This window comes from Odocoileus virginianus, chromosome 18 (genome assembly GCF_023699985.2).
Source record: "Odocoileus virginianus isolate 20LAN1187 ecotype Illinois chromosome 18, Ovbor_1.2, whole genome shotgun sequence".
Lineage (NCBI taxonomy): Eukaryota > Metazoa > Chordata > Mammalia > Artiodactyla > Cervidae > Odocoileus > Odocoileus virginianus.
The window spans coordinates 45275774-45302195 of NC_069691.1; the positions used below are offsets into that span (position 1 = coordinate 45275774).

At 44.8% G+C, this 26422-nt stretch overlaps 1 protein-coding gene across 6 annotated transcripts in view; it reads left to right on the forward strand.

Moving 5' to 3' along the window:
* Window positions 1-26422, forward strand: part of EXTL3 (exostosin like glycosyltransferase 3) — a 62564-nt gene that overhangs the window by 22422 nt on the left and 13720 nt on the right. For 5 of the 6 annotated variants that reach the window (XM_070480634.1, XM_020893104.2, XM_020893101.2 and 2 more), the window contains 3 exons: window positions 716-3345; window positions 16203-16330; window positions 23342-23486. In XM_070480634.1, coding sequence (XP_070336735.1) covers window positions 1198-3345; window positions 16203-16330; window positions 23342-23486 — 2421 coding nt within the window. In that variant the 5' untranslated portion in view covers window positions 716-1197. The remainder of the gene's footprint in view (window positions 1-715; window positions 3346-16202; window positions 16331-23341; window positions 23487-26422) is intronic. The other variant, XM_070480635.1, reaches the window with a different exon arrangement.

Here is a 26422-nt window from a genome sequence, read left to right on the forward strand (position 1 = left end):
TTTTGGGAGATTAGAAACCTGAGGCCTAAAATCTCATGGCAAATCTCTGTAAAAGATAAGAAATAATACCCCCATTTCTAAGTACAGTGTTCTTTCTGAAAGACCAAGTTACTATTTATATAGAAGATAAATGAGAAGCAAACTGTGAAATACATTTTGTCTCTGGATTACTACACCCACTGCTGGGTGAAGATCCAGAGAGTTCTCTTCAGCTCTTTTCCACCACTCTGAATATAACAAATAACACCTCCTCACAGAGGTGTTTTGTTTTTTTTTTTTTTGCTTTTCCCCAATACTTAGAGGCAATTTTCCTGTCAGGAATGAACATAGATAGGAGGGTATTTCTCTGTCTCACAACGATGCCTAAGTCTCGAATAACAAGTTGTTATGAACATTTTTGCCCTCTGTTGAATGTACCTGCTAATCATTTTATAGGGCTCTAATAGGAAGAAAGTGGGTGTGTCTGAACAGTGAAACTGCTTTTGGACACTTACCTAATCCATCTCTTACTATTAATAACTCCCAAGTACAATATCCATGCCAAAAAATAAAACCTGTATTGGATTTAAAATGTTCTGCGAGGCACACACCAGCGATCCAACCATTGTTCCATCTTAGAAGATTTAGGCATTTTCTAGAAAGTTTCGGAAATGGGGGAAGCAAGGTTGTTGAGCATAAGGTCTTCAGGACTGACACACTTCTCTTTCTTTCGCAGGCCTGAATGTTGGCGCTGACACCATTAAGAGGCTGGCATTTATTTCTCTTCTAAGCAGCTACCGTGTAACTGTGAATAGTAACTATGCCTATGTGTTGGTCAGCAAAACCAAGGAGCAAGAGCTATGGCAGTTGAGGAGGTCTGTCTGATTCCAGGGTATCTTCCCCCGGCTCCACCATCAGGGACCTTCTCCCTCCCACCTCAACAACAATGTGGTACCGTCTGCCGTTTGATAGAGATTAAGGACATGTTCTTTGGCCTACAGCTAGAACTTAGAATCTGCTGGAGTAGGGTCAGAGACCATTTCAGTCCCAGCTGAGGAAGATGAAATTTCCATTCTACTTGGTGCCTTGTCCAGGGAGCACACTAACTCTCGGGAACACGTGTTGATTGAGAAGAGGCTGAGCCTGGCCCACTGGAAACCCGCGGTTATGGCGAGTGAGCCGACGTGACCCGCGCGGGCAGGGGCCGCAGAGGGACTCATGACGGGCTATACCATGTTGCGGAATGGGGGCGCGGGGAACGGAGGTCAGACCTGCATGCTGCGCTGGTCCAACCGCATCCGGCTCACGTGGCTCAGCTTCACGCTGTTCATCATCCTGGTGTTCTTCCCCCTGATCGCTCACTATTACCTCACCACCCTGGACGAGGCGGACGAGGCGGGCAAGCGCATCTTCGGCCCGCGGGCCGGCAGCGAACTCTGCGAGGTGAAGCACGTGCTGGACCTCTGCCGCATCCGCGAGTCCGTGAGCGAGGAGCTCCTGCAGCTGGAAGCCAAGCGGCAGGAGCTGAACAGTGAAATCGCCAAGCTGAACCTGAAGATTGAGGCCTGCAAGAAGAGCATCGAGAATGCCAAGCAGGACCTGCTTCAGCTCAAGAACGTCATCAGCCAGACAGAGCATTCCTACAAGGAGCTGATGGCCCAGAACCAGCCCAAGCTCTCCCTGCCCATCCGCCTGCTCCCGGAGAAGGACGATGCCGGCCTCCCGCCCCCCAAGGCCCAGCGGAGCTGCCGGCTGCACAACTGCTTTGATTATTCCCGGTGCCCTCTGACCTCTGGTTTCCCCGTCTATGTTTATGACAGTGACCAGTTCGCCTTTGGCAGCTACCTGGATCCCTTGGTCAAGCAGGCTTTCCAGGCCACGGCCCGAGCCAACGTTTATGTCACCGACAACGCGGACATCGCCTGCCTTTATGTGATCCTAGTTGGGGAGATGCAGGAGCCCGCCGTGCTGCGGCCCTCCGACCTGGAGAAGCAGCTGTCGTCCCTCCCGCACTGGCGGGCGGACGGCCACAACCACGTCATCCTCAGCCTGTCTCGGAAGTGGGACACGCAGAACTTACTGTACAATGTCAGCACGGGCCGGGCCATGGTGGCCCAGTCCACCTTCTATGCGGCCCAGTACCGGCCTGGCTTTGACTTGGTGGTGTCGCCCCTAGTCCACGCCATGTCGGAGCCCAACTTCATGGAAATCCCACCACAGGTGCCGGTGAAGCGGAAATACCTCTTCACCTTCCAGGGCGAGAAGATCGAGTCGCTGAGATCCAGTCTTCAGGAGGCCCGCTCCTTTGAGGAGGAGATGGAGGGGGACCCTCCTGCCGACTACGATGATCGGATCATTGCCACCCTCAAGGCCGTCCAGGACAGCAAGCTCGATCAGGTCCTGGTGGAATTTACCTGCAAAAACCAGCCGAGACCCAGCCTGCCGACTGAGTGGGCGCTGTGTGGGGAGCGGGAGGACCGCCTGGAGCTACTGAAGCTCTCCACCTTCGCCCTCATCATCACGCCCGGGGACCCGCGCCTGCTCGTCTCCGCGGGGTGCGCCGCCCGGCTCTTCGAGGCCCTGGAGGTCGGGGCTGTCCCGGTGGTGCTGGGCGAGCATGTGCAGCTGCCCTACCAGGACGTGCTGCAGTGGAGCGAGGCGGCGCTGGTGGTGCCCAAGCCGCGGGTCACTGAGGTCCACTTCCTGCTGCGGAGCCTCTCGGACAGCGACCTGCTGGCCATGCGGCGCCAGGGCCGCTTCCTCTGGGAGACCTACTTCTCCACCACGGACAGTATCTTCAGCACCGTGCTGGCCGTGATCCGGACGCGCATCCAGATCCCCGCCGCTCCCATCCGGGAAGAGGCGGCGGCCGAGATCCCGCATCGCTCGGGCAAGGCGGCCGGCACCGACCCCAACATGGCGGACACCGGGGACCTGGACCTGGGCCCGGTGGAGACCGAGCCGCCCTACGCCTCGCCCAAGTACCTGCGCAACTTCACGCTCACCGTCACCGACCTCTACCGCAGCTGGAACTCCGCCCCGGGCCCGTTCCATCTGTTCCCGCACACGCCCTTTGACCCCGTGCTGCCCTCGGAGGCCAAGTTCCTGGGCTCAGGGACCGGGTTCCGGCCCATTGGCGGCGGGGCCGGGGGCTCCGGCAAGGAGTTTCAGGCGGCGCTGGGAGGCAACGTCCCTCGGGAGCAGTTCACGGTGGTAATGTTGACTTACGAGCGGGAGGAGGTGCTCATGAACTCCTTAGAGAGGCTGAACGGCCTCCCTTACCTGAACAAGGTCGTGGTGGTGTGGAATTCTCCCAAGCTGCCGTCAGAGGACCTGGTGTGGCCTGACATTGGGGTCCCCATCATGGTAATAATAGAGCCGTGAGCGGTTTGTTTACCGCACCAGAGGGTAGTTCATTCTTGATGATCTCTTTCCCATAAAGATGCTGTGTTGGTTTTTTTTTAACTTATTCAGATTCTTTCCCCATGAAAATTTCCCCTTGCTTCTATTTCAGTTCTTTCAGGCCTTTCCGGTTCTCTGCTGCTCATTTCTAAAGGCCCCTAAGACGTTCCCACAGGGAGACTGATACTGGCCCCTTGAAGGTTTACAAAACCCTGTTATTGAGCTCGTAGACATCTTCTCTGTCCTTACAAAGGGGCTGATGATGAGAATGATGATAAAAACTGACATTTAAGAAGCACTCATAATTTTAGAGTTTATAGAACTTACAGTAACAGTAATGAGCTAATATGATTTCTTCTGTGGAAACTGAGGCTTGGACATGTTAATTATTTTGCCCAAGGTCACGATTAGCATTTGTGGAGGAGCTGAGCTTTAGTCTGCCTGATTCCAGGAGCTGTGGTTTTAATCACCTCCCAAAGGGTTTAGGAAGGAGACCTGCTTCATTTCACAGGATTGTCTGCAAGTCCTCTGGGAGACTGGCCTCCGGGTTTGATATTTTGGGAGCTGGAGACCTTGGATCTTTTCTGTAGTTTCATTCTCATAAAACTTTTCTCTGTTACGGTTAGGATGACGTATTCTCCAGGAAAAGTAATAGCCAAATATGCAGGATAGAGCTTTAGTTCTGAGTACTTTATTTATCCACCTTCTGTTGTAAGTTTGTCCGTCTAGCGGGAGATTACCTATTTCTCTTAAATGTGAGGCCTTAGAACAAGTCTCAAGCCACATGGCAACAGTTTACCGTGCGGCACAGGTACTTTCCAGAAAAGGTAGCAAAGAAGGGCCAAAGTGTGATGAGCCATCACTGCTAGATGCTTAAGAGTCATTTTTAGGAAGAATTTGCCTTGAAGGGCATTGAGGAGCTAATTCACTTGAAATATTTTCTAAGCAGCCCCATGGTAAATGGGAAAGTATGAGTTTTGGCATGATAGAGATCTAGGATTAAATAGTCATTTTGTGATCTTTGATAAGTTAATTAACTCCTTTGATGTCAGGATTAAAGAGGGATCTAAGATAATACAGGGCTTACCCTGATAGCTCAGTTGGTAAAGAATCCTCCTGGAATGCAGGAAACCCTGGTTCGATTCCTGGGTCGGGAAGATCCCCTGGAGAAGGGATAGGCTCCCCACTCCAGTATTCTTGGGCTTCCCTGGTGGCTCAGCTGCTAAAGAATCTGCCTGCAATGTTGGAGACCTGGGTTCGATCCCTGGGTTGGGAAGATCTCCTGCAGTGGGGAAAGGCTACCCATGTCAGTATTCTGGCCTGGAGAATTCCATGACTGTATTGGGGTTGCAAAGAGTCTGACATGACTGAGCGACTTTCCCTTTCTTTCACTAAGATAATACAAGTAGTCAGTTCAGTCGCTCAGTCGTATCAGACTCTTTGTGACCCCATGAACTGCAGCTCACCAGGCCTCCCTGTCCATCATTAACTCCTGGAGTTTCCTCACACTCATATCCATCGAGTCAGTGATCCCATCCAACCATCTCTTCCTCTGTCATCCCCTTCTCCTCTCACCTTCAGTCTTTCCCAGCATCAGGGTCTTTTCCAATGAGGCAGTTCTTTGCATCAGGTGGGCAAAGTATTGGAGTTTCAGCTTTAGCATCAGTCCTTCCAATGAATATTCAGGACTTATCTCCTTTAGGATGGACTGGTTGGATTTCCTTGCAGTCCAAGGGACTGTCAAGAGTCTTCTCCAACACCGCAATTCAAGAGCATCAGTTCTTCGGCATTCCACTTTCTTTATAGTCCAACTTTCACATCCATACCTGACTACTGGAAAAACCATAGCTTTGACTAGACAGACATTTGTTGGCAAAGTTATGTCTCTGCTTTTTAATATACTGGAAAAGTGCCCAATAATTATTTGATTCCTATTTATTCCTTCATGTCAAAGGAGATGGAAGTCAACATGGATGTTCTGCTTATGTTAAGGACTCATTTCACTGATAAACCTCCTTGTACCCATGACTTAATTTCCCTTGTGTCATAACTGTTACTACCTTTCTTCTCTTGTACAAATCTTTGTTTTCTTTTTTTTTTATAAATGCCACTACTTTCTTCATACTGCTGCTAATCTTTTCTTATATTTTATTTAATTGAATTTATAATCAGAGACTCTTCAAAGACTGTAGGATTCTGCAAACTTTTGATCCCAGAATTTATCTTGTATATTAAGAAAGCTTCGTAAACGGGGAGATTTCTTTATAGACTTCTTCCCAAATACATTTCACATTTTTTCTTTCCTAGTTACAACTTTTTGAATGTCATCAAAATTTAAAAAAAAATCGTTCTGTGAAAGGTAGATGCTGCTCATTAGCAAAGCAGCCTGTGTTTTCCATTTTCCTGAGTTTTCTCTAAATTTGTTAGGGACGTGGAGAAGCTGATGCCGCCACAGTTAACAGTGACTGAAGTGCATCAGAGAACTTGCCAGAACTAATCCTTCCTTTTAACTCTGGTGGGAAATAAGTCTTTCTCTTTGATTACCGAGCCACTCATTGCAGCAATACCATGCTTAGTCAGAAAGTGCCAGAAACTTTCCAGACTGGGGGCAGCTCTGAATAGCTTGTCCATATTAGTGGTACACTTTTTTTTTTTTTTCTAGTTCCTGTGAAAAAAGAAGAAACTCTTTCAAGCTGAAAATTTTCACCCCATTCTCTAAATATTTGGACTGCTTTCTCTTCAGTATGTAAGCGAGGCAGGGTTTTTGGACAGCAGTTGAGCTGCCGCCCTCTGGGGCACGGAGCTATCAGGGCTGGCAGGTAGGGCAGCCCTCCATGGTGGGAGATGGCAGTGTGAGGAGCCATCTCAGAGTGGGTTTTCTACCGAGGATGCAGATGTGACCTCTTTGTTCATTTTGCTACAGTTAACAGTAGATCTCTGTAAAATGACCAGGCAGTCTTTGAGGTTCCATTCCTTCAGGGAAGATGATCTGAGCTGAAAGAATCAACCAGGAGCCTCCCTGCCGCTTCAGAAAATGTTGGGGAGCCTGTGGGTCACCTTCTGCTCAGGGTGCCATCAGAGCAGCGGGCACAAATGCTGTCTGTCTGTGGGCTCTGAAGTCTGTTGCGCCCTCGATGTTCAAGTAGAGAGCAGGGTTGTCTCGGGAACCTACTGGGGTCTGTGGTGAAATCCCTCTTTCTTTTCCATTACTTAGCAAGGGGGAAGCTACTCTGGGTCTGGCTGAGAGCAAGTGTGATCTTCACTGCCACCCTCCTGCCCTGAATGCTTTATGTAAAGAGAATTCCAGTTGAGATCGGGTGGGGCCTGGGCGAATTGATGGCACTGCCCACGGGGAGGTGGGATGCGTGCCACCAGCTGCAGTGGGTCTCTCACCTGGAAGGTAGAGATGGCTGCACCAGAGGCATCTTTATGTTTCTTGCTTGTTTGTGAGCAGTCAAATCAGGTTACTTAGCTCCTTGAGTGGAATGACATGAATGTTTAATGGAAGTCAGATGGAGGGTGGCATTGGGCCAGGGGATTTGAAGGTCTGTCTTTTGAAAAGCTCCCTTCTAGGTGGTGGAGTCAGCACTTTCATGAATTTTAAAGATTTTCCACTGTTTCCTGGCTGCCGTTGTTTGTAATGATAGTCAGTGATTTCTCAAATATTTATTTCCCCATAGGTAATGTGTTATTTTTCTCTGGCCACTTTGAAGAGTTTTTCTGTGCATTTGGTTTTCAGCAGTTTGACTGTGATGTGCCCCTGCGTGATTTTCTCTGATCTCTGTTCTGATTGGGGTTCACTTAGTCTCTCAAGGGCTTCCCAGTGGCTCAGTGATAAAGAATCCGCCTGCCAGTGCAGGAGATGTGGCTTCGATCCCTGGGTCAAGAAGATCCCCTGGAGAAGGAAATGGCAACTCACTCCAGTATTCTTGCCTGGGAAATTTCATGAACAGATGAGCCTGGTGGGCTACAGTCCATGGGGGTCACAAAGAGTTGGACAACACTTAGCGACTAAACAACAACAAGGCTCTTAAATCTAGTAATTTATGTATTTTAAAATTATATTTGGGGAATTTTTTTTTCAATAATTATTCAGATATTTTCTTCCTCTTTGGAGACTTCATTCTGTGTATAATAGGAATTTAAAAAATTTTTTACAAATTTATTTGTCTATTATACTATACTAGGCATTTTGATACTGTCTTGCAGTTTTCAGCAGTTCTGTTCATTGTTGAAAAATCATTTTTAATCTTTGATAATTTCACACGTTTACTGACTTTGGTGTCTACGCTGCTGTTTATTGAGTCAGTTTTAAATTTCAGATACTGTGTTTTCCAGTTTAAGAATTTCCATGTTTTTGAAAATAATAGTTTCTGTTTCTTTCCTGAGATTTCCTGTTTCTTTTTTTTCCCCATTCTGAATACACTTCATTTAAAATTTTTTTTTAAAATTTATTTTACTTACTTGGCTGCGTTGAGTCTTAGTTGCAGCATGTGGCGTCTTCGTTGGTTCACGTGGGCGCTTTCATTGCTGTGCGTGGACTCACTACTTGTGGCACAGGGTCCCTGGAGCGCGAGGGCTCAGTAGTTACGGCACACGGGCTTCTTGCTCCTTGCCGTGCGGAATCTTAGTTCCCCGATCAGGGATCGAACCCCTGTCCCTTGCATGGCAAGGCGGATTCTTAACCACTGGACCACCGGGGAAGTCCTGCTTCACTTCAGTGAGCGCAGTCAGGTTCGCTGCTTAACGTCTTGGTCTGCTAATTCCAGCGTGTGGGTCGAGTATTTATTGTAATTGGGGGTCATGTGTTTCTGGTCCTTTGTTACAGCAAACAGTTTTGTATTAAATTGTGAATGTTGCAAAGACCGTGGATTTTATTTCTCTGAAAAGTGTGGAGCTTTTAGTTTTAGCGGGAAGTTAATTTGGTTGGACTCACTGCAAGTTCTCTTGGGTGGCAACACAAATGTTAGTTCAGTCTTCTTGTCTGTAGCTGGTCTGCTTTCGAACAGCAGAAAGAATACATGGTTCTGGGGTGACTCCATGGTTCTGGAGACTGGGCGGCTTATACACAGAACTTGGAGCTCTCCTATCTGGTTCTCTCTCTCCTGCAACCCATTTCTTCCAGGGGTTGTGGTTGCCCCAAGCTCTTTCCTCTTATTCGTCAGGCCGGAGCAGCTTGGGTGCTATATGCAAGTTTAAGCTATCCTTCTTGGTACCAGCTCTGGTCTGCGCTCAAGGTGAAGGCAGTGGTGATCCTCCCCATGTCAGTAATTCCTTCCTGAATTTTGGCTCCCCTTCATAATGTGTCGCCTTCTGCTCACTCTGGCGCCTTGTAATGCTCTTTGGGTATTTTTGTCCAGAGTTAGTGTCGCTGTCAGCAGGAGGCTGTGTCTGGGTGGGCAGGAGCCTCCAGCGGGTCTCTTGATACTCAGCCCCACCCAAAATAGTGGTTCATGTTACTGCTTTATTCTGACCAATTAACACATCTTGTTCACTCTGCTTTACATTCTGGAAAATAGTATATAGGGTGGCCTTGTTTGAGCATCCTGTAGAAATGAAACGTCAAAATCAGTCCTTTTGGAGTTTTACAAAGGGGACTTTGTTATTCACCGTGTGTTACCCTCTCAAAACACTGTCCATCTCTGTGCGGTGTACTCTCTTGTGTTTTAGATCCCTGACAGCCAAGGTCCTCACTTCTTAATTTTGAGTTCTCTTCTCTATAAAGGGTACAGATCCTCTAAATAGGGTGCCTAGGAGGACTTTTTTGAAGAGGTGACATTTGAGCAATAGCCTGAGAAAAGTGAGAGAGCGGACCATGTGAATCCTGGAGGGATGTACAGAGCGCAGGAAGTTCAGGAAGCTTGTGCTCAGGCCGTGGCGGGGGGACCCTGTGTGCCCTGGTGGAATGATCCAGAGGAGAGCTGGAGAGGAGGAGGCAGAGGCAGCACATGTAGATCGTGGTGAGGACTGAAGGGTTTATTCTCAGTGTGTGAGGGTGCCAGGGGAGGGTTTTGAGCAGAGAGAAATATGAAACATGTGGGATGGTGGGGGAAAGAGCAGACACAGTCGAAAGGCTATTGCAGGAGCCCAGGTGAGGGGTGCTGGCGGCCTGGATGGGGCGACATGGTGGAGATGGTGATTCAGAGAGAAGTGTATCACCGCCCTGGGAGTCTCCAAGGTCTCTGGAAGTGAGGCCAGAAGGCGCTCTGTTGCCCAAGTGAAGACTGGAGATATGAAGTGGTTTTTCAGCCCTTTTCCCTTCTCTCCCAGTCCTTGATACTAGAATTGAACAAGGCAGGTTCTGTCTGGGGAACTCAGTGTCACGCCAGGGTGGTTGTTTTAGTCCTGTTGCCCCAGTAGTCTGCTGAGGAAGGTTGGAGGAGAAGCTGGCTGTGTTGTTAACTCAAGAATCATTACAGTTCAGGCTTGGGCCTCTGCCAGCTGGGCAGTTAAAGGCTTCGTTTCTTGCTGGCTCGCCCGCCAGGCTCCTCTGTCCATGGGGTTCTTCAGGCAAGAGTACTGGGCTGGGTTGCCATTTCCTCCTCCTGGGAATCTTCCCGACCTGAAGTTGAATCTGTGTCTCCTGCATTGCCGGCAGATTCTTTACCACTGAGCCACAGGGAAGCCCCCAGATAGGAGTTGTTTGCTACTTACTGGGAAAAGAATGATCATGATAGCAAATTAAATATTTACTAGGTGAATTGATACTTGGGTGATTAATTTGGATTTGATGATTCTTCCTGGATTTAGAAACCAAATGGTTAGTTAACATATTGGCAGAAAGGATTCTATTTAAGTAGTAGTACTTTTATCATTTATAAACTCTGGAATTCCTTAAAAACCGGGTTGAATGTTAGCTGGAGATGCTGGCTGTTTTTTGTATGTTTTTGTATGAAGCATACAGCTCCTGCATTTGCACTTAGTAGGGGTCTAGGTTGTGCCCGTTGCACTGTTCTGTTGTGATGAGAAGGGCACTTTCATGAATGAAGGTGAACAGAGGACGAGGGGGCCGTCATCAGGGAGTCTTGTGTGTGAGACAGGAAAAACAGCGCCAGTGAGCACTGCTCCTGACCTTGACTGTTGTGGGTTGATGGATTTCCTTTTTTTTTTCTTTTGCTCTAGAAAACTAGATTAGATACTAAAAGGTTTCAGTAAAATCAGTGTTTATAGTTGACATATAAACTTCTCAAGTCTTTATTCCATATTCTGAAAATATGGATGGGACAGGGCTAAGTTGGGCCCTATTTCCTGTTTGTTTATTCATTTGTAGAACACTTGTTGAACATCTGTATGCCAGGCACTGTGCTCTGTAAGTTCTGGTCAGTGTCATAGCAGTAGTTAAATCAGTAGCTTAAAGGTCAGTCTTCTTGTTCACAAGTCACTAAGCAGTTGTCATAAGGCATGAAGAAAAAAATAGCCAATGTTGAGGGAGCGGGGAGAAGCATTGTTTTAATTTGAAAGAAAACAGAGCAACATCAACAGAAGTGAGAATATTTCCTAAACAGGACATCTTGCTTCTGGTTGACTCATTTCTTTCACGTTTGATCTGCCCTTTGTCAGATCCTTAGAGACCGATGCTGTTCTGCGTGTTTGCGTTGGAGATATTTGAATCTCTTTGTCCTGATTTTGGTGCCAGAATGGATAATGGTTGATTTGCTGAGCTTTTGTCTAGCTACTAAGCACTACAGCTCTGAAGCGAAACTGGCAGAAGAAAGCTTTTTCTAAAAGATGATTTTAATCTGTTTATCTGGCTGCTCTGGGCCTTAGGTGTGTCATGTGGGATCGTAGGTTGCCGTATGTGGGATCTGGGGTTGAACCCAGGCCCCCTGCGTTGGGAGCTTGAAGTCTTGGCCACTGGACCACCAGGGAAGCCCTAAAGAAAGCTTTTACTCCTCACACCCTCCCCGCACCCTTTAATTTTAGTTTGTATTTGCAAACCTTGTGAAGGCTGAAATCTCTTTGGTTATGAGAAAGAGGTGGCTGTGCTTACATTACGAATTACACGTATTCAGAGTTCCCCTTGCTCTCTCCTGGTGGTTGATTCTGAAAATGGCACAGTGACATTTGGCTGGATAATCCTCTGTTGTGGGGAGCAGCCCTGCGCAGTGTGGGATTTAGCAGCATCCCTGGCCTCTTCCCACTAAGTGCAGGGAACCCGCTGGCCCCCAGTGGTGACAACCGACATGTCCACAGACGCTGTCACGTGTCCCTCGGGGCTCAGAATCCCTCCTGGCTGAGAAGGGAACCCGCCGGCCCCCAGTGGTGACAACCAAAATGTCCACAGACACTGTTAAGTGTCTCTCGGGGCTCAGAATCGCTCTTGGCTGAGAACCCTTAAAGCAGACCTGCCGACTGTAGTTTCTCATGGGTTAACCACAGGTAGGCTGCCACCAGACTGGACACCGTTTCTCTGAATCCTGGAAAGCTGCTCTTTATTCCAATGGCTATTGCTTCAGTTCCCCTATCCTGGAGATCTTGCTGTCGTCCAGCCCGGAGGAGTCATGCCAGGATAAGCTGAGATAGAACACATGCTGTATTTCTGAATCCAGGGGACTTGTTCTTAATGGATCTGCCTCTTAATGAACTTTGATAAACTTGCTAAAAAACGGAATGTGAAATCTAGGCCAACACACACTTGATATGAGACCCTCTGCTCCGTCTTGGTTTTCCACGGGACAGGCAGGTCCTCTTAGATTGGATTCACTTTGTAATAAGACAGAAAGTTTGGCTGTGTTCTAGGTATCAATGCATGATGGTTTTAGTTTTTATTGTTTCTTAATTTTCGATGAAAGAGTTGACTGTAGCGTTGTCAGGTGTGGCTGGTAAATAGCTTCCATGTTTGTGCACAGCATGGTGCTGTGTTGATGCAGCCCAGAGGTTGCTTACTCAGGCTCATGCATGTAGTAAGTGATAGAATTGAAATCTGAACTCAAGCTTTTCTGGTTGACTCCAAAGCCATGCTTTTCCCTCTGTCCCAGCGCCTCTCAAAGTACGGTGTGCCTAGGACTCAGTCTGGAGAGCTTGTTAAAATGCAGGTCCTGGCTTGGTAAGTTTAGGAAGGCTGGCAATTCTGCCTAACGGCGTCCCAGGTGATGCCCATGTTGTTGACCTTGGAATCACACTTTGAGTACTAGAGCTCTGTGCTGTGTTCCTGGATTTTTTTTTTTCCTTTTCTTTTTGGTTCTGCTGGGTCTTCGTTGCTACTTGTGGGCTTTCTGTAGTTACAGTGAGTGGGAGCTACTCTTCCTTGTGATGTGAGAGCTTCTCATTGTGGGGGCTTCTCTTGTAGAGCACAGACTCCAGGGGTATGGCCTTCACTAGCTGTTGCTTGCAGGCTCTAGAACACAGGCTCAGCAGTTGTAGTGCATGGGCTTAGTTGCTCTGTGGCACGTGGGGTCTTCCCGGACCAGGGATCAAACTCATGTCCCCTGCATTGGCAGGCGGATTCTTACCCACTGCACCACCAGGGAAGCCCCTGAATTGTTAATTGTGGTATAGATAATCCTCCTGGTGATTAACCCACAAAATTGGTAACCTACAATTGAACATTCAGTAGTTGGATGTTTTATTGATTGTTTTCTTCATTTTAAGCAATGTGTATTCCCTGGTAGAATTGAGGGAAAGCTCTGTTCCCCTGAACTGGCAGCATTGCTGTTCTGTGTTGAGTGAATGCTGGGTGTGCTTGGAAAGTAACGTGAAAGATCCCAGGGTAGTTTGTGGGGACGAGCGTTATAGTGCACAGCTGCCGAGGTCCACTGACCTAGGGTGGACGTTATTTTACATTTGCACACCTCTGAAATTGGGTGTGTCTTAAGCTACAGATGGCATTTTACTGTCACTGGATGTTGGCAGTTGACTTCTGCTACTGCTGGCTGCCTTCCCCCTCCCTGGGGGTTGAGCTGGGCGGCCCCCACAGTGAGCATCTGGCCACCTCACCGGCTTATTCCTCTTTTTCCTGACCCGGGCTTCAGTGCCTTTGTTCTGTCACTGCTGAACCCAAGCTGGGGAGGTCCAGGCTACAAGCTCGGAGATTTTGATCTTGTTCAGAAGTGCTGCAGGGCAAGATGGATTTCTGTGTCTTTTGCTCTGCCCCTGACGTCTGCTGTTGACAGCAGCAAATCTGTTACCGATTTCTCCTTGTTCTGACTTGGTAGGGACTCCTCCAGGACTAAGGTGAAATTTTAAAAAGCTCTTTACTAGAGTAAACATTCTAAATGATGAACTATTTTTTCATATTTTTCTTACTCGGCAGCATTTTTATTTCTTGATGGTACACAAGTTGATAATGCATTTTTCATGGGGCCTTAGCTAGACGAGACTTAGAAGTTTAACCTAAGTTTACCAGAAAAAGACTGATCTTTTCTCTAGGAGGCGTAGTGAGGGGTCTAGGTCTGTGAGGGGCCCATTGTCCACGTGCAGGGTAAAAGCTGACTGAACGCTCTCCAAGCCCTTCTGGCCTCTGAACTAATTGGATTCTAGTGTGCTGGAATGAATAAATTGAAGTGTGAGGTCTCTGCTTTAGGAACATAGGAGAAGTGATTATTAATTATTCGTACTTTTGACAAGATTGGTGAGCGAGGAGACATCTGAGCCAGGTGCTCAGGGGGAGAATAGTTGTGGTGGAGGAATAGGAGAGAGAGGATTTTAAGCTGAAGAGGCAGTACTGACAAGGTCATGGGAGAACCTTTAAAGCCATTCACAGGGACTTCCCTGGTGGTCCAGTGGTTAAGATGCTGCGCTCCCAGTACAGGGGCCATGGGTTCAGTTCCTGGTCGGGGAACTGAGATCCCACACGCTGCATGATGTGCCCAACCAACAAACAAAAACACTCAGCTTTTAGACCCTGGATAAAATTACATTCATCACGTTATGTAGAGGTGAGCCTCAGTACAGGTGTTCCATTGCAAGAAGGATGTCCTTTCCCAGCTGTCTAAAAAGATGATTACTCAAGACGTTCTCTTTGTTTCTGGCTTTTGACAATAAAATGATGATTCCTCACTAGTTAGTCAATGAATTAATGGGTATAGAAACCGTAAGATTAAAGGAGCTATCCGAGTACTCGGATATGTTCATTCCTGTTTGAGTTTCAGTGTCAAAGTGAATAATAAAGCTACTACCTAGTACTAGCTACTGTCTGAGGCACATTTGAACGAAAAGAAGTGAAAGTGAAGTCGCTCAGTCGTGTCCGACTCTTTGCGAGCCCGTGGACTGTAGCCCACCAGGCTCCTCCGTCCGTGGGATTCTCTAGGCAAGAGTACTGGAGTGGGCTGCCATTTCCTTCTCCAGGAGATCTTCCTGACCTAGGGATTGAACCTGGGTCTCCTGCATTGTAGGCAGACGCTTTACTGTCTGAGCTACCAGGGAAGCCTCGCAGTGAGGCGCACTTAAATAATCTTGTAAATTATGATGTAGTCCATCCGATTGAGCGCTGATCTTCGTTTCGGGAAGAAATAGCGGCTTTGCATATGTCAGTCGCTTCAGATAGAGGTTCTCTGAATTGGGAATTTCTTTGGACACAGAAGCTCTTAGTTTTACTGAGCCAGGTACACCTTGAAAGAAAAAGCTCTTGTAAGTGTAGGCAGTGTAGCAGGCAGCAGTTGCAAAATCAAAGCAATTAACCTCAACTGGATGGGCTCGCCTTTGTTTTAGACCAAAAAGAAAGGCCGTTTAAATCGGGACTCAGAAATGGCACAGACTCCAGGGAGTTTGAGTTGGGTTTTCCGGGGCTGAGGATCCAGAGCTGAGGATCATAACCTCAGTTCTGCTCTGCCACCTTGTGTTCTCTTGGGAAAGTTATTTTTAATATCCCTCAACCGTGTTTGTTGCATACGTAATCCTCAGCTTTAGCTTGTTTCCAAGGAAAATTAGTTAGCAAATGAATAGAGCCTCCAGTGTGAAATCTTTGTAAGTTTGCTGAATGGTCAGGTAGTTTTTATTCCGATAAGACGTATGCTAGATTTCACAGTTTGGTTTTGTTGCTGTTGTTACTCAGTCTCTAAATCGCGTGCGACTCTTTGGGATCCCATGAACCACAGCATCCCAGGCTCCACTGTCTTCAGTATCTCTGAGTTTGCTCAGATTCACGTTAATTGAGTCAGTGATGCTGGATCTAACCATCTCATCCTCTGTCGCCCCCTCCTCGTCCTGCCTTCAGTCTTTCTCAGCATCAGGGTCTTTTCCAGTAAGTCAGCTCTTCACATTAGGTGGCCAAAGTATTGGACCTTCAGCATCAGTCCTTCCAATTAATATTCAGGACTGATTTCCTTTAGGATGGACTGGTTTGATTTCCTTGCAGTCCAAGGGACTCTCAAGAGTCTTCTCCAACACCACAGTTCAAAAGCATCAGTTCTTTGGTGCTCAGCCTTCTTTATGGCCCAACTCACGTCCGTACACGACTACTGGAAAAACCATAGTTTTGACTATCTGGACTTTTGTTGGCAAAGTGATGTCTCTGTTTTTTAATACACTGTCTAGATTTGTCATAACTTTCCTTCCAAAGAGCAAGCGTCTTTTAATTTCTTGGCTTCAGTCACCATCCAGAGTGATTTTGGAGCCCAAGAAAATAAAATCTGTTACTGCTTCCACTTTTTCCCCTTGTATTTGCCATGAAGTGATGGGACTGGATGCCATGATCTTAGTTTTTTGAATGATGAGTTTCAAGCCAGCTTTTTCACTTTCCTCTTTCACCCTCAACAAGAGGCTCTTTAGTTCTTCTTCACTTCAGTATATTTATCCACAATCTCCTTTGACCTAAAGACAGCGTTGCTTTTGCATTCTTCAGTACAGCATTGATCATCAGTGTTTTTCCTTCCTCTTTACAGGTGGTTCGTACTGAGAAGAACAGCCTGAACAACCGATTCCTGCCGTGGAATGAAATCGAGACAGAGGCCATCCTGTCTATTGATGATGATGCTCACCTCCGCCATGATGAAATCATGTTTGGGTTTCGGTGAGGAGCTGAGTTTTAATCAAGGAATGCTTTTGTTTGCAAGTGACAGGAAACTAACTCAAACCCTGGATGAGGCAGCCAGATGGATTTCATAGCTGGTAGTAACTGAGACATCTTGTGTGCTGAGTTGCTTCAGCCGTGTCCGACTCTGTGCCACTCCAGGGACTGAAGCCGGCCAGGCTCCTCTGTCCATGGGATTCTCCAGGCAAGAATAGCGGAGTGGGTTGCCATTCCCTTCTCCAGGGAATCTTCTCGGCCCAGGGATTGAACCCACATCTCTTAGGTCTTCTGCATTGGCAGGAGGGTTCTTTACCACTATTGCCCCAGGGCTTAAATATCTCACCTTGAAGGAACAGTACAGATAAGAGAACAGAGTAGATCAGGGCCACTCAGAGCGTGTCCAGTCCTGGCGCTGACTCGTGGACAGTTTATTTCCTGTCCAAAATGAAGTGAGTACAGAAATTGAGGGTAGATATTTAGAAGCCTTTAAATAACTTGACATTTACCGTGACATCCAAGTGTGAACATTTTCCTGTAATTCATTTTTGAGTAACATTTATTGAATATAATTCATACGTCATACAGTTCACTCATTTAAGTGGCTTTTAGTGTATTTACAGGGTTGTGCAACTGTCACCATAATCTGTTTTAGAAGTCTTCATTACCATCAGAAGAAATCTTGTACCCATTAGCAGTCATTTTCCATTTTTCTCCCAACTCTCTAAACCATTGGCAGCCATTAATGTACTTAGTTTCTCTGTAAATTTATCAGACATCCCGTGTAAATGGTACCTTATAATATGTGCTCCTTGGTACCTGGTTTCTTTCACTTAACATGATGTTTTCAGAGTTCATCTGTCTTGGAGCATCTGTCGGTTCTTCATTCTCTATGGATGTACACATTTTGTTGACTCCTAGGTGGCTCAGTGGTAGAGAATGTGCTTGCCAATGCAGGGGACGTGGATTCTACCCCCGGGTTAAAATTCCCTGGGGAAAGAAATAGCAACCAGCTCCAGTATTCTTGCCTGGGAAATCCCATGGACAGAGGAGCTGGCAGGCTACAGTCCGTGGGGTCGCAGAGAGCTGGACACGACTGAGCATACACACACACACATTTTATTTGTCCATTTTTTGACATTTGGGTCCTTTATGCTTCTTCGCTGTTGTGAATACTGCTGTGAACATTAATGTACATGCTTTTTTATATGACTATTTATAGATACATACCTTGGATATATATCTTGGAGTGGAGTTACTGGGTCACATGGTAACTCTTGGTTTAACATTTTGAAGAACTACCAGCCTGTTTTCCAAAGTAGCTGCACCATTTTATATTGCACCAGCAGTGAATGAGGGTTCCAATTTCGCTGTGTCCTTGTCGACACTTGATATTTTCTGTATTTTATTTATAGCCCTCCTACTGGGTGCAAAGTGGTATTTCAGTGTAGTTTTGATTTGCATTTCCCTAATGACTTAGGATATTGCTCATCTTTTCAGGTTTTTAGGAATAACATATATCTTCTTTGAAGAAATGTCTATTTTGCTTTGTTATTTGTGTTGTCTGTTTTTTTGAACTTTAAACACTTATTTTGTAGTAGGATATAGCCAGTTAACAACGGGGCGGTGGTTTCAGGTGAACGGCAAAGGGACTCAGCCATATACATGTGTGTACCCGTTCTTCCCCAGAGCCCCCTCCCATCCAGGCCAGCACATAACGTTGAGCAGAGTTCCTTGCTATACAGTAGGTCTTTTTTGGTTTTCTGTTTTAAGTATAGCAGTGTGTACATGACTGGTTTGTCTTTTTATTATTGAGTTGTCAGAGTTCTTTGTATATTCTAGGTACAAGTCCTTTATCAGGGATAATGATTTGCAATTTTTTTCTCTTATTCTGTGGGTTGTCTTTTCACATTTCTTGATGGTGTCCTTCAAAGCACAAAACTTTTCATTTTAATGAAGTCCAATTTGTCAAGGTTTTCTTTGGTAAGTTGTCCTTTTGGTGTTATATTTAAGAAACCATGCAATTCATTTTTATTGTATTTTTACAAAAGCACGAACAAGCCCAGGGAAAATTACTTCTTTGCCACAGAGTTTGAGAAGCACTGGAGTAGATATCCTTGGGGATCTTATTCAGACGAAGTAGAGACCCAGGCTGGAGAGCTCTTCTCTGTGCTGTTGTTTCAGGCACTGAGAGCCTGGCAGGCCCCTCGCTTTCAGGCTTCCTTTGGTTTAGGTGGACGAGTGCAGATGCTTAGATGAAAGGGGCAGCATCTTTACTGTTGTATTTGTCTTAGGTACATGTATAGTTACCTGGCACATTATTGACAAATAGGAACATCTCTTCTTCCTCGCCCTCAGCCAGCCTCTCATTTCCTCTTCCCTCCTCCTACCACTGTGTTATTGAGGCAAGAATCTGTTGTTAGCAGTTGTGAAAATCCCACTGGAATGTGTTCCTTTTTACCATGATAATAAGTAACCAGCTCTCTTTCCTTGGTTTTATGAAAGGAACAAAAGCCATGTGATGATAGCAGAAATGGGCTTTTGCCGTCACAGTTGTTATTGATGGTGATGGGAGAGACGGGAAGGTGGGGTGTTTCCGATACCGCATGGTGTCCTTGGGAGCCTGCTGAGGGACTGGAGGCTGTGGACAGTCATGGGGTGCTAACAGGAGGACTGCCAGTCAGCGCTCGATCCCAAGAATGACTAGATAAGCGGTCCTGCTTTGATGAGTTTGAAGCTTGTTAAGATAACTGGTGTTTGCCATCTTTTGTGGTTCTTGATTTAGAAAGATTTTTGATCTTTTCCATTTGTCACCAGATTTCCAAGTGGTGAGAGAGTAATGGGGAGCCTCATAACTGATGGTGCTGAGCATCTTTTCATGTGCTTAGTGACCATCTGTTTGTCTTCTTTGGAGAAATGTCTGCTCAGATCCTTTGCCTTTTTATTATGAAGTGGTTAAGAGTCTCTTACCATCATTTGAAATTTGAGGTTTAGTCTCTGATTATAAGACAAGTGAATTATCTCTGACTCTACTTCCAAATCTTCTATTACACTGAGTATTTTCTCATTTGTTTGGGCATCCTTTGATCTAAAAACTTTGCTTTCGAATTAGAGTTTTCATCTTTTCCATATGTATGCCTAGGAATGGGATTGCTGGATCATATGGTAACTTTGTTTTTAGTTTTTTAAGGAACCTCCATACTGTTCTCCATAGTGGCTGTACCAATTTACATTTCCACCAAGAGTGTGGGAGGATTCCCTTTTCGAAAGGATACATGCATTCTGACGTTCATTGCAGCACTATTTATAGTAGTTGAGACATGGAAGCAACCTAAATGTTGATATCAGCAGATGAATGGATAAAGAAGATGTGGTATATAGATACCGTGGAATATTTTTCAACCATAAAAAGAATGAAATAATGCCCTTTACAGCAACATGGATGGACCTAGAGATTATCACACTAAGTGAAGTCAGTTCAGTTCAATCGCTCGGTTGTGTCCGACTCTTGCGACCCCATGAATCGCAGCACACCAGGCCTCCCTGTCCATCACCAACTCCTGGAGTTTACTCAAACTCATGCCCATGGAGTCGGTGATGCCATCCAGCCATCTCATTCTCTGTCGTCCCTTCCTCCTCCTGCCCTCAATCCCTCCCAGCATCAGGGTCTTTTCCAATGAGTCAGCTCTTCGAATGAGGTGGCCAAAGTATAGGAGTTTCAGCTTCAGCATCAGTCCTTCCAGTGAACACCCAGGACTGATCTCCTTTAGGGTGGACTGGTTGGATCTCCTTGCAGTCCAAGGGGCTCAAGAGAGTCTTCTCCAACACCACAGTTCAAAAGCATCAATCTTTGGTGCTCAGCTTTCTTCACAGTCCAACTCTCACATCCATACATTACCACTGGAAAAACCATAGCCTTGACTAGAAGTAAGTTAGAGAAAGTCAAATACCGTATGATATCACTTATGTGTGGAATCTAAAAAAAAATGATGCAAGTGAACTTATTTACAAAGCAGAAATAGACTCAGATATAGGAAATAAACCTAATGGTTCCAAAGGGGAAAATGGGGGGAGGGCTAAATTTAGGAATTTGGAATTGAGAGATATATACTACTGTACATGTGTCATTTTGCAGAGTCGTACACGAACACACACACATATATAAAATAGATAACAAGGACCTGCTGTGTAGCTCAGGGAGCTGTATTCAATATCTTATAATAGCCTTTAATGGAAAAGAATCTGAAAAATAATATATATAACTTAGTCAATTTGCTGCACACCTAAAAATTGTAAATCAGCTGTTTTTGATCTAGAGTAAATAAATGAATATATCCATAGAAACTGTCCCTCTGGCAAAAGATAATGTGGGTCTTGGCTGACTTCAGCTTATGTAGCAAAGAAGGAAATAGTATGTTTTTAAGGGATGGATAAAGAGACTCAAGAGAATTGAAAACACGTATCTGTACAAAAACAGTCCATGACTGTTCATAGCAGCATTATTTATAAGAGTCAGTAAGTATAAACATGAGTCAGCTTATATGAGGCACTCACAGTAGTCAAATTCATAGAGACAAAGTGGAATGGCAGGTGCCTGGAATTAAAGAAAGGCAATAATGCCAAATTAATGGGTCAGGTTTTAGGTTGGAAAGATGGAAACATTCTGGAGATAAATTTAACAGTGGGAATATACTTAATGCCATTGAACTGTATACTTGAAAATAATTAAAATGGTAAATTTCATGTTATGTGTATTTTGCCACACACCAAAGAAAAATCAGTTGTCAAAAAAAAAAAAAGCTACAACAAGAGAAGTGTAAACAATCAGAATGTCCTTCAGCTGATGAATGGATAAACAAACGGTGGTATATCCACACAGTGGAATATTACTTGGCACCAAACAGGAATGAAGTACTGACACGTGCTACAACATGAAAACGGGCTAAGTGAAACAAGCCAGTCACTAAAGGTCATGTACTGTGTGAGTCCACTTGTGTGAAGTGTCTGCAGCAAGCAGAGCCATGGAGACGGAAGGTGGATTAGTGGCTGCCGTGGGAGACTGGGGGCTGGGGGTGAATGGCAGTGACTGCTAAACTGCTAGTGGTTATGGAGTTTCTTTTCATTAATAGGTTATGAAAATATTCTGAAGTGGTGATGGTTGCATAGCTTTGTGAATATATTAAATACTAACCCCCAGCGAGTCATACACTTTTAAACAAGTGAGTCTTCTGTGTGATTTATATCTCAATAAACTTTATTTTTAAAAAGGGCAAAAGTGGAACAGACTTGTGGACTCTGGGAGAAGGCGAGGGTGGGATGTTTCAGGAGAACAGCATTGAAACATGTATATTATCTAGGGTGAAACAGATCCCCAGCCTAGGTTGGGTGCATGAGACAAGTGCTCGGGCCTGGTGCACTGGGAAGACCCAGAGGGATCGGGTGGAGAGGGAGGTGGGAGGGGGGACTGGGATGGGGAGTACATGTAAATCCATGGCTAATTCATATCAATGTATAACAAAAACTACTGTAATGATGTAAAGTAATTAGCCTCCAACTAATAAAAATTAAAAAAAAAAAAAAGGGCAAAAGTGTAAGCTTTACAGTGAGGGATCATGGACTGGAAGGTAGTTTCTCTTCTGGAGGCATTTGAAGTGATCAGTATTTTTAGGAGTATTGATATAGCCTTCGGATATGCTGTTGGTATTTATTAACAATCCTTATATTCTGTAACTGTCAAAATATATTATTAAAACATAGCTTTTTAGGTGAGTGTTTGGAAGTCTGTGTTAGGAGATAAACAAGGATAGAGGTAGGGGTTTGGGTGGGATGTGGCAGAAAGCCCATCTAGATGGCTGCTGTGTTGTGATATAAGTTGTAATTTCTCATCTTCTGGACTAGACTGTGTGTATGCATCATCAGTCGTGTCCAATCTTTGTGATCCTATGGACGGTAGCCTGCCAGGCTCCTCTGCTCTGGGATTTCTCAGGCAAGAATACTGGAGTGGGTAGCCATTTCCTTCTCCAGGCATCTTCCTTCCGCACCTCCCGCATCTCCTGCATTGACAGGTAGATTCTTTACTGCTGAGCCACCTGGAAAGCTCACTGGACTAGGTTAGTTGCTTTCAAACTTAACAGGAGAGGGACTCTTGGAATGAAATCATGTGTGCTTTAGGAGCTGAGGTTTCGTGGGTGATGAGGAACTCTGTTAGGCAGTTTAACCTCTGTTGGAGTGAGGCGGAGGGAGGAGGTGATGGATCCTTGTTTGTGGTACACCTGAAGCACTTCTGCGGACTGTGGGTTTCAGCCTGGGAAACTGATTTTATTTGTTGTACCTTACCTAGAGGTAAGGTAAATTTGGAGATGTTAGAATGTTTATCCTGGAAACATTCCCAGCTAATTTCTTATATTATGAAGTCTTTCATTTGTCTGGTTCTGTAGACCACTGATTTTCATGGTACAGGTTTCCCCCTCAGCTCTGCTCCAGTCAGAATGTTAGACTGTGGTTAGATTGGGGTCACTCAGTAAGAGAGGAGTTAAGCATACAGTGTACATAAATTATGTACAAGTCCTACCATACTAGTATGTTACAATCTTTAAAAGTAGAGCTTAAGAAATTAAATAATATTAAAAAGAAATAGACACAAAAATTATCATCTTCCTGCTTCTTAGCAGATTGTTGTACTTACCCCATCCTGGAGACCTTTAAATGCCTTAGAGTCCTTAGAGCCTTTCTGTGTTTTTCCAGCTTGTTCTTTATGCAAGGGCTGGAGAGATGCTAGCCACCAGCATCAATAAGTTAGAGGATCGATAAGCAGGTGCTTATTAAGGAAACTGTGGGTGATACTTTGTTTTTATTCTGTTTGGTGTGTGATTGATTTGGTATATAAAATAAAAAGAAAAAAGAAGTAACAGCTCAAAAAGAGAGATCCTGCAAAATAGCGGCAATAATATTACACGTGTCTGATAACCTTAGAGCTTTGTACTCAGGTGTGTGCATATGCTTGTGTTTTATGAGGGTGTGGAGAGAAGCCCGGGACCGCATTGTGGGTTTCCCTGGCCGTTACCACGCGTGGGACATCCCTCATCAGTCCTGGCTCTACAACTCCAACTACTCCTGTGAGCTGTCCATGGTGCTGACAGGTGCTGCCTTCTTCCACAAGGTAAGAAAGACCTCGTGGGACTGGCCTGACTCGGTAAGAGTTGAGCCTTTGTGTGGCAGTGAAATGCTGCTTTAGATAAAGATCGCTCTCCTAGTGCTTCTTACATATCCCATGCTTGCTAGAATTACCCGACTTCTGTCTTTAAAGACGGTGATCAAGATGGTTATAGCAGCTCTAGAATGAAGTCAGGATGGGAAGGCCACCAGTATGATTGCACATTGGCCATTAGAAAATCAGTTTATCCTGCTGAGCACTGGCTCTCCCTCTGTAAAACTGAGTGCACTGGGGCAAAACATTTTCCAGTTTCCCCACAGCCATTCCAGACATGGCCTGGCCAACGAAAGGCTGAATCTGGCCCTCTCCCGATTCAGCCACCTCTGTCCCAGGCCCCACCACGAGCTTCTGTCCATTCAGGCTCTGCCAGTTCTGTTTGATTCCTTAGAGCTTTTAATGTTCATGTTGCCTCACATCCTGCTTTTCACTGAATATTTAGGATGCATATCCTTCCAGTCATTACTCCTCTTGTACTGTTGTTGCTAAACTGTTCTGTTTTCTTGCTCCTGACTCATTTTCTCTCTCCATTTCATCTGTTCTGTAAAATAGCCCCTGGGCACATGTGGCTGCTGAGCACTTGAAACGTGATTGGTCAGTGCTGAGATGTGCTCTCAGTGTGAAATATTGTACATACCAGACTTTGAAAACTTGAAAGAAAGAGTGTAGACTGTCTCATTTCTAGTTTTTTATATTGATTATGTGTCGGGTGAGACAGTGTTAGTTGCTCAGTTGTGTCCAACTCTTTGCCATCCCATGGACTGTAACCTGCTAGGCTCCTCTGTCCATGGAATCCTCCAGGCAAGAATACTGGAGTGGGTATCCTTCTCCAGGGGATCTTTCTGACCCAGGGATCAAACCCATTTCTCCTGAATTGCAGGCAGATTCTTTATTTACTATCTGAGCCAATACGGGATGACTGTATGTTAAAGTGCAGTTATTTTGGATACACTGGGTTAAATTAAAATATATTACTAATTAATTTTACTGTTTCTTTTTATTTCTTAAAACTGTGGCTACTAGAAAATTAAAAATGACACATGTGACTGCTCCATACCTTCCCTCCCAGGTCCTCTCTCTGGGCTGTGAAGAGTCCCTGTTGTGGGATGGTCAAACTGCCTGTACCCTGACCTCACAGAACACCTCCTCCGTCCCCTTAATCTGGTTGAAACCTGACTTTTCTCTGAGGACAGTGCTTCCCCTTCAGCCTGTTCCTGTGTTCCTTCCAGGGGCCGTGATTGAAGCGATTCACTTCCCCAGACTTGCACCGTGGAGCCAGGTAGAGAGAGCCTGGCTCACTGGTGACTCTTCCTGACAGTTGCTTCTCACTTGTCACGTGAAATCTCATTTGAGACTGGTCGTATCTGTCTTGTTGCTCCATCTACTGACCACCTAACTCATCCCTTCATGGTCAGCAAAGATGTTACCACCTGGCCCATCATCCTGATCTCCACTCCGTGCTCTCCTGAACAACCCAGCCAGGGCCCTGTCTCCCTATAATTATTGAAGTATTACAGGGTTCTCCTTCTGTCTAGTGCTTTTCTTTCTTTTTAATTTGATTCTCATTTTATATTGGAGTATAGTTGATTTCCAGTGTTGTGTTAGTTTCAGATGTACAGCAAAGTGATTCAGTTATACACATAGCTACTCTTTCAGATCCTTTCACATAGAGGTTATTACGGAATATTGAGTAGAATCCTGTGCGCTGCAGTAGGTGCTTGTTGATTGTCTAGTTTATGTGTGATCGCCTAGTGCACTGCTTATTTTGTGTTGTCCTTACATCCTCTCAAGCTCTTGTGGCTTTTCTTAGCGTCCGTGAGCTAGTGATTTCCAGCCCTGCCTTTCCTTGAGAGCTTTACTTGTAAATTTATTTTCAGGACCTTGCTGTATTTCTCTCTGGTAGGTCAAACTGAACTTTTACCCAAAAAGCTTCCTTGTTTGGCCTTTGAAAGAAACTAACTAGGTCTTCCCTAGTCTAGAGCGATCAAGTTATTTTTTCTTTTTATTATAAATGCCTATCAGTAAAAACTTTTGGTACCTCACAAATGTATGTATGTATAAATTATAGTATGTATACTATACTTAGAGAAATAGTATAGTGTACCATACTTACAGAAATTTTTATATGGTTGAGATAAAGATGAAACAGTTTTGAAATAATAGTCTTACTAAATTCTTAAATTTTAGTGAAAGCAATATGACTGAACATGCATTATTATTTTTGAAAATCTTGATTTGACTCTTTGTATACTGGCAGGTCAGTGTTCTGTTTCTAAATTAGTCTGTTTCTAAATTAAGCACATTTCTGATACTTTGTTTTAATCACTGTCCCTGGAAGAAATACCTTACTGCCCTGCTTCCAAAGTCCTGCTGCTTATCTACCAATTTGGTAGCATTTTGTTGAAATTGTTGAATTTTCATCTTCTGTGGCATTGTTCAATTTTTTTAAGCAAACTAATGAGCAGATATTGCATTTTATATTTTAGAGTAGGTTCTAAATTCACTGAAACTTTTAGAAGATTTTTAAACAGATTACAAAGTTTTTCTGTATTTTAAAAATTATTTTTGGTATAAAAATCATATAATAGTGGAAATACTTCTAAATATTTGTTTTCATAATGCTTTCTCCATATACTTTTAAGTCAGTTCTTTTTTCTTACAATGTCGTGTTTCCCTTGATAAAGATATGGATTGTTTTTAATTAATAAATGTTCTCATTAGCATGCTAATGATAGCTAGTGGCCAGTTAAAGGATCAACCTGTCTTTTTGTAAAAGAAAGATGTATAATTCATCTTTTAAGTTTAACATCTCTTGAGTATTTTGCCACAAGATAACCAGCAAACCACTGTTTGGTACAAAAATTTTATGGTTGGTTTGCTATATA